We start from the raw sequence: 8,926 nt of genomic DNA on the forward strand, positions 1-8,926 counted from the left end.
TTCGCCACTAGCTGGTGTGTAGGAACGAGAAAGTATGGGAGGATGTTGAGAGACAGTATCAGCAGCAACATAATAAGCAGCGGTACAGTACAGCATCGACAGTGTTGCAAAAACCGTTGAGGAGTTAAAATGCAACATGGATGCAGAGAAGTTTCCACAGCAACATAGTTATGGAATTGGTCTTTGTATCCGTAACGATAAAGGTGAATTTCTCAAAGCAGAAACATTAGATAGGGATCATGTTCTTTTACCAAAGGAAGCAGAAGCTATGGTCTAAAAGAAGCTCTACTTTGGCTACGCAACGAAGAATTTCAACGAGTTACCATTGAGCTGGATTGCAAAGTTGTGGTGTTTAACTGCAAGGCTTTCAAATATTGCAGTGTATTGTATTTCTGGATTTCGCTTGGATCATTGCACACTTTGTGTTTGGGTTACTTCATGTTGAAGGTTTTGAATTCGATGGATTGCAATCTTGTTATGGTAGATTTTTCGTGGAATTTACTCACCTGAGTTCTTGTTTTCGTGGCAATAACATGATTACTATTTAATAAACTGCATACTTCAAATTACTTCTTCCGACGTGTCTCATTTGTAATATTTTCTTGTCTCAGATAATTTGTCTTTACATTAACATTGAAGTATTAAAAGAGAGAATACTCAAATATTTTTCACAAATATGAAATATATCTTCGATAATACATTTGGCCGTAAACATGATTATTTTTAGACATCAATACATTAAAACAAAAATACAGAAAAACTTTGCAACTGATATAAAGTTAGAACACTCAAAAACAATATAGTAGTATCTACATTATTATTAATCTTGCAGAAGAAACGAAAAACCGAACTAAAATTGTAGTATAACAATAATAGTAATAAAAATAATAACTTTGAAGTTGTTTAAACAAAGATTATGATTAATTAAACTGGTACTGTCCTAGCAGTTCCTGACCCTGCCATCTCAATAGCCTCAGCATCATCTTCTTCATTCTCACCACTCATCTCTTCCAATGATTTACCATTAGGTTCCGGTACTAAGAACGTGAATACCATTCCAAAGAAGTTAACAACACCAAGCATAATAAGCGAGTTCTTAATACCAATACCGGTTGGGTAACCTGCATCAGTCTTAGTTGGATCCTTACTTTGTGCAGCATATAAGAATCCAAATGCACCAACAATTGCTCCGGCTTTTCCTGCAGCAGCCGAAATTCCATGACAGGTGGATCTCAGCCTTGCAGGGAAAATCTCGGCTGGAACAACAAATGTGGTAGCGTTTGGACCAAAATTGGCAAAAAAGAAAGTTAATGAGTACATCACAACAAATCCGATTCTGTTTTCTTTTTTAGTCCAGTGATCGTAAGGTATAGCGAGAGCGAACATGAAGACCGTCATGAAGAAGAAACCCATCAATTGGATTGCGAATCGACCCATGTAATCGATAAACGCCACTGTAAACCAGTAACCTGGAACAGTACTGCACATTGCTATAAGTGTTTGTGCTCTTGCAATCCTATAAAGTTCGTGGATTGCGTTCATTTCTTTCGCCGGAGGGATCCATCCAATGGCGGTGAAAATGTCCTTTTGGAAAAGATTCTGACTGTAGAAAGCAATGTCCAGCAAGAACCAAGTAGTAGTTGTTCCTAACAAGTGCATACCGTGACGTTTTGCAAATTGCTTGGTAAAAAGACCAAACTTTTGAGTCTTATCCTCAACAACCTCTTGAACTTCAAGATCAACTTGTAACACCTTAGACATATCAGAAGCTGCTTGTTTAGCATTCTTAGCAACAAGTGCGGTGTAACGAGCCGTCTCCGGCATCTTCATACGCCAGTAATAGGTAAGTGCTGCTGGAACAGCACCAAACATTAGAATAATACGCCAAACGTAATCGAAAGCTGGTAACACAAGTGACGCATGCGCGTTTTCTTCGTAACTAGGAACTTTATATTTGTGATCAAAAGCAGTAGCTACAATCAATGCAACTATTCCACCAGCCATGATTCCAAATCCTTGCATAGCAAACACAGCGGCAATGAAAGCGCCTCGCGTCTTTTTGTTCGCATATTCAGACATAATTGTGGCTGAAAGAGGGTAATCACCACCAATACCAAAACCAAGCCAAAACCTAAAGAAACAAAGTGTTGCCATAACACCCTTTGGACTATTACTAAAAGATAGACCCGAGGCGAGTGAACAACCTACCATAAGCATAAGGGTTATACCATAAACCTTCTTTCTTCCTAATTTGTCACCAAGCCAACCGAAGAATAGTTGGCCTGCTAAAGTGCCGCATAGCGCGACACCAGTTACAGCGGCTTGTACACTTGGAGGAAGAACACCTGGCTTTGGTTTGGTGTAATCTGTGTAATAGATTCTTCCTAACAATTTTGTGACAAGGGAAATGCAGAAGAGATCATAAGCATCAGTGAAAAAACCCATTCCAGCAATCACAATTGCTGTGAAATGGTACATTTGTGTCTTCGCCACATCGAGTGCATTAAGCACTCCTAGTTGTCCCGCCATCACCAACTTTTTTACCTGATTACAATTTCACTGCACAAGAAAAATATATAAGGACTTATAGGACAGGCACTTATGTATAAACTAGTTTTATAACAGAAGATAAAATACACAAATTTTATAACAAAAGATGAAATAAAGTCAAACTACTTTCATAAAAATAAGCTATATTGGTTAGAGAGCTTATGAAAATAAGCTGAAAGTAACTTATGGACATGATACGAGGAGTTGTATTTATATGTTTTCCCAAACAGTCTCATATATTTATGTCTATAGATAAATTCAAATAAATCTATTCAAAACAGATTCATACTCCTTCCCTCCCTCTATAACCGTTTCTTTCATTTTTTTATTCAACCAAAAAACAATGTCTAGAAAAGAACTGATATTATTTGTTATCTTAACAATCAGGTTTATATGAAAATTACATAGGTAATCAAGAGTTTGGAGGTAAATAAATATTCACAAAAATTGTTTCAGCTAATGGTGTTCTAAAAATATGATGTTTTTAATAACTAAGCAAAGTAGACTTTTGCAAGAAATTAATTATATTTATAAAGGTTTGAAAAAAGAAAAAAAAATATATGCAGCTGATGTTGATTTTGTCTGATGAAAAGAATTGATGGAGCTGATGTTGATTTTCTGATGGTCAACGAAAGCAGAAAGTTGAATTTCCTATAGTAGTTACTGCTGTAGTCCTATTATTATCTCAACCAATTTGACTCTAACTGACGTAGTAAAGTTTACCATGCCAAATTAGCAATTCTAGGCACGTTCACACCAGAAATTTTTAACTTTTTTGTTTTAATGTGAAAATATTATATTTATCACTCTCTTGAGTCTTGATAGAGATTATAGATAATTCCTATAAAAATTATGAAAAAGACAACTAAAATATTTTTTATATGAGAGAACTTTGGGATCTCAACCCAATTTTTAATACAGCTCAATGGTAAAACCTTAACATAGTAATCTCAAGTACCAAGACTTAATCGGGTCTTAAAAAGTTTCAGTTGAGAGATGATCTGACTAAGTATTTATAAAGTATTTTACAAGCCGATTTTGTAAAAATGAGTTATGGCCGATACTTAATGTTTATAATATGGCTTCAACTTCAAGATATTTGTTGTTGAAAATTTGGTATAGAGAGAGAGAGAGGATAAGGATAGAAAACCAATTGCAGAGGCAGAGGAATGATTTGAGTCTATAATAAAATTGTTCAATGAATTTCATTCTAGATATAGAAGACAAAGCAGAGGTTAATTTTTTTTTTTCTTTCTAGTGGTGTGTTCTGTTTCATAGAAAAACAAGTAATAATCAGAAAATGAAAAAAAAAAAATTAGAGAAATTAACAAAAAGTTAGACAAAAGAATCATGAAAAAATAGAATCCACAAATGATTTGAGTAAAAAGAGAGATCCAGATTCTAAATGATGAAAAAGTTATCATTACTATATTATTTTAATCAGAAAGAAAAGAAAAAAAGTCAGAAAGTTATGTTTTGTGCTTCTTCCTACACAAAATTCTATCTTCTAATTGCTTAAAAACTACAAAGTGGGGTCTCCAACTAAGGAACCAACCTCTCCCACTAAAACATGACATCTTTTTCATATATCAACAAAAAAGTACAACTATAACTTATCCATTATTAAGGAAAAAGAAAATAAGCACTTAACAAGAGATTAATTAGAGAGAGAGAGTTCACCTTGGTGTGGATTGAGGAGAGAGAAGCATAAATTGAGATGTTGGTGATGAAGAGGTATAGAGAGAGGGTATTTATAATAGAGACTCAAAGACTGAAAGAGTGTTTGTTAGAGCTATCTAAGAATGACAGAAAATCCAGAATCAAAGTAAGAATCTGTGGTATATGCCCATTCTGGAGACTTAAAAATAAATATAGTTCACATTATCAGGTTCAGGTCAACGCTCTCTATAAGTTAAAAGCCTATTTTTTTATGTTTGTTTTCTTCTTTGAATTTTCCACATCATTAGTAGTAGTATGTTTCTTTAATCAAACGAATTTAACTTATGTGTAAGTTAAATTATGGAGTATATTCATGGTTGGTAACAGTTGTTGGCGATATCATCAAATTCACTATGACTGTTCATTAAATGTTCCGCCTATTGGTTCAGGTGCTTAGATACATGTCTTTATTATCATTTGGTGCCCTTTTTTATTTTTACATTTCTAGACAAACTAGAACATCAATATGTGCAGGTCTAATTAGCGGTAAGATATGTAATTATAAATTACGATATGATAATTGCAATAATATAAGGTATATGAAAATTTTTGAGTAACATTAAACGATAGTTCAATAATAATTTTGGATAAATATTCATACAAAGGAAGGTATATTACGGAAGACTTCCTTACAGACCACATTCGAAGTCTTAGTCGTATCTTCGTCGTCATCATCGATGATCAATATTTTTAATACTTCTCTAGAAGTAACTTGAAATCGCAACATACAACTAACCATGTGAAAACACTGGCAACGGAATATATATCTCAACATGCTTTAAAAATTGTCTCTGGCTCTTATTAATAGTCATCGCAAAAGAAATCATTAAAGGAAATTGTCTCCATTGAAATTTAAAAGGAATTCTTACGTTAGATGGTGTCAGAGAAAATCTAGGTATGAAAATCTGATCACCAATATTACTTCTTGAAATAATTTTTCCTTTAAGAGCAAGTTTTCCCAATCTTGTAATAATAAGTCTTGTTCCATTGCATAATCCTAATTTTTAACTCAAATTCCTTAATAGCATAACAGGAACTCCAACTTTAAGTCTCAACTTGTGATTTGGGAGTCCGAAGTAGAAATCGTGTTAAAAATTTCGGGAGTATGAACATATCTACTGTTTGACCATCTACATTCTGTGCGAGTGGAGTATCATAACTCAAATATGTTTTTTCTTCACCAGGAATTAAGTCCAACATATAATTATTTATTATGTCGACTATTAAATTTTTAGGAGCTAATATAGCTCTATTTTGGAAACACGTTATATCGTTCATGTTTTGTAAAAGTTGGGGATATGTGCTTTCAACGATAGAAGCAAGAGGATCACCTGGATTTGGAATCAATAAATCTGATGGAATGTCAAGTTCTAAATCATCGTCGTTGTCATCTTCAATTTCTCCATCGCCAACACTCAAAACTTATTCAGAAAACAATCTTCTTTGATCCAGAAAGGTTAGGATACATTGTTAGCAAAAAAAACAAATGTGAATCAGTGATTTTTTTCGTAATTAATAATATAGTCACGTTGATATATACCTGGAGTCAACTACTATTTGCATAAATATCACCTTGATATATATATTTGTAGTAATACGATCAACCATACTTCTCAACATGAACAAACTTTTAAGTTCGGAAAGATATAAAAAAAGTAAATTTTTCTTAGCATGTTTAATTAAAAAAAAGGTAACTTTTAAGTCCAATGATTTTTTTTCTTTCCGTAAAAAAAACACTAAGAAAATGGTTAACATGTTTAGTTAATTAGTAAAAAATATTGAATTAGGATAAAAAAATGTAAATTTTTTCGAAAAATAAAACACTAAGAAAATGTATGATTTGATGATTTGTTAGATTTCTAATTATCGGTTTTTAATTGTTTAATCTATGCAATGTAATTTGATGGTGTTAAATTTGTTAGATTTCCTATGAAAATCGATGGTGCTTATCAATTATTGCACATAATTTTCATCACAATTGGTATACTTGCCATAGTGGTTGAAAATATTGCCTTGCACTGAAGGGGTGCGGGTTCTGATCTTAATCAAGACAAAAAGGAACCCGGGAGAACCCGGGTTAGATTCCTAGGTGGAACAATTTCTTGGTCAGACTTTACTTACCTCGCGGCCGAACTCTTGACTACTAAGGCTCATTTCCCCTAGAAACCAGAGGGTTATAAACAAAAAAAAAAAATAGAGCTGTGTTATTTAAACACAAATTTCACCAACATGAATTTGATGAAGTATAAATACAAGAGGGAATGAGCGTACACGCAAATCTATAAAAAAAATTATACTCTTTCCGTCCCAAAATATAAGGGTAAATTGGTCAAACAAGGTTGATGTATCTAGTCCAAATTTTTAACCAAATACAAATTGTATATTTGTCTGATTTGTGTGTAAAAGTTGTGTTTATATATTATTTATGATATATGAATACATGGGTCATGCTAACTAGAGAAAGAACACCATTAGAAAGAGCACCATGTATATCCAATCAGTTCTGCACGCCAAACCACACCTCATGTCTCACAAACAAAAAATATATGTGATAAAGACTCAACAAAACCACATTTAAGATTACAAAATGGAGAGTCAACATTCACAATTCCTCTCCTAAATAAATTGTCTTTCATTGATAGTCGATCCGCAAAAAAAACACCAAGCAAAAATTGAGACCTTCAAAGGTGCACTTTTGATCCATATCAAGTCGGCATGTCCCTCTTCGACAATGCCCTCCTCTACTCTAAGCTTCTTTAACAGAAAAAGACTCGGAGTATGTAGTCTGCCATAACCATATGTGAGAAACGTTATTCTATAAAATGATATTATTTAACAAAGCACAACAACCTTCCAACAATTTCTCCTTCCATGCAAACAATTGACGTCTCCAACTCCAACCCGCCCCGCCGACATCCCACCCCCTACGATACAAAGCCCCCACCGAAATCCAGGGGCGGCCTACACACATATGCGGGATGTGCGACGGTATCGAGTCTCAAAATTTTGAGGTCCTATAATATTACTTAGATATTATTTATACTTATAAAATATCAGATGTATATTAATAGATTAATTTTTATGCCCTAAAATAATAGTTATATATTGTTAATGTTCATAAAATATCATATGAGTATCAATAGATTAGTTATCTATATTCGTAAATATAGTTCTAGTCCATTTGAATCTTTGCATAAAATTTAATCTTAGATTATGATGTTACTTTTTAACGTTATATACAAAGATAATTATTTTATATTTCTTGTCTCATTTGATTTAATATTGATAATTTATATGTTTACGAGAATAAGAATGATTTTTTTTTTTATATTATATGCAATTTAAATCGACAATTTTTTTAAAAAAAAAATATATTTTTTTTATTAAATGACCACTTTTATATTTTGCACAGAGCTCCTAAAATTCGGAGACGCTCCTGCCGAAATTCCAGCTATGAAAATAGCACAGCAAGACGAGGGAATTGCTCCCTAAGAACGATACCGCCAAACCACAGGTCATCCCAAAACAAAGACTCCTCCTCATTACCCAATTATCTAAACAAAAACTTCTCAAAGTCTATATTAAAAGAGCAATTTTTGTTTGGGCACAAACCCAAGAAAAAATTAGTTAGGCACACATACATGAGAAACAAAATTAAAGAAAAAATAATTTAGTGATGTGACAATTTTAATTTTGTTTTAACTTTTTACCTTTTGTGAATGTGTGCCTAAATAATTTTTTGTTGGGTTTGTGCCCAACTAAGTATTTTCCCTATTGGTTGGACATCAATTTCTAATTTTGTGTTATTATTTTTCTTCAAAAAAATACATTATTTAACTCGAATTCTACCTAAGACTCATAGAATATCACAAACAAGACTGAATATCTCTTTGTTGGCATTTACCGTAAAAAAAAAATCTCTTTGTTGGCATTTAAAATAAACACAAATTCTTAAAAACTAAAATTGAAAATGTTTCATAAAATAAGCTGTACTAAATTTGATCCATTGTAAGTTTGTAACAACTAAACTGTGTCAGTGATTACATTTACATGTCGGTTTCTTAAGCCGCAAACGATATTTTGGTTCAAATAGTTTAGTTGCAATTGTTGAAATTGATCAAAGCCTTATCCCATTATTGTTCAAATAGTTAGTTGCAAACTTGCAATTGTTAATATTCTGAATAAGATTATTTACGAATAGACATAACGGCGCTGCCAATTGCAAATTGCGAACTTTTAAGACCATTTGTTAACCAGTTTACACACTCATTTCAAAATGTCAACTCCACTATACTAGTACCTGTAATACATGTTCTCTTCAATAATTCATTCATACCACCACCATTTTAACGTCAACGATTTCTCTATATATTTTTATTTTTGAAGCAACAATTTCTCTTATTATAGAATTTAATTTATATTAAAAGGACGGTTGAATTAACCAATCAATATTTAAAATAATATATATTTTTTGTAGGAAATATTTTTTGGTGAAAATCTTAGAGATGATGAATGATCATGGTTGTGGGTGTGCAACTGCCAATAGGTTATTGGTTTTCATGGAAGAATCATGTTGCTGACTTTCTTGTTATAGTAGTCTCTATCATAAAAATTAGATCGGCGTGCTCATCTTAGATTCTACTCACAATGTCAATGG

The 8,926-nt window shown here is 32.6% G+C and overlaps 1 protein-coding gene across 1 annotated transcript; it reads right to left on the reverse strand.

The window, feature by feature from the left end:
* Positions 1 to 750: 750 nt before the first annotated feature.
* LOC123902442 (probable inorganic phosphate transporter 1-3) lies at positions 751 to 4,672 on the reverse strand. The gene is made up of 2 exons (XM_045952175.1): positions 4,231 to 4,672; positions 751 to 2,559 (listed from the first exon to the last, which is right to left on the reverse strand). The coding sequence occupies exon 2, from the start codon at positions 2,527 to 2,529 to the stop codon at positions 925 to 927; it is 1,605 nt and encodes a 534-aa protein (XP_045808131.1). The 5' UTR covers positions 2,530 to 2,559; positions 4,231 to 4,672; the 3' UTR covers positions 751 to 924.
* Between the last annotated feature and the right edge of the window lie 4,254 nt (positions 4,673 to 8,926).

This window comes from Trifolium pratense, linkage group LG1 (assembly GCF_020283565.1).
Source record: "Trifolium pratense cultivar HEN17-A07 linkage group LG1, ARS_RC_1.1, whole genome shotgun sequence".
Taxonomy (NCBI): Eukaryota; Viridiplantae; Streptophyta; class Magnoliopsida; order Fabales; family Fabaceae; genus Trifolium; species Trifolium pratense.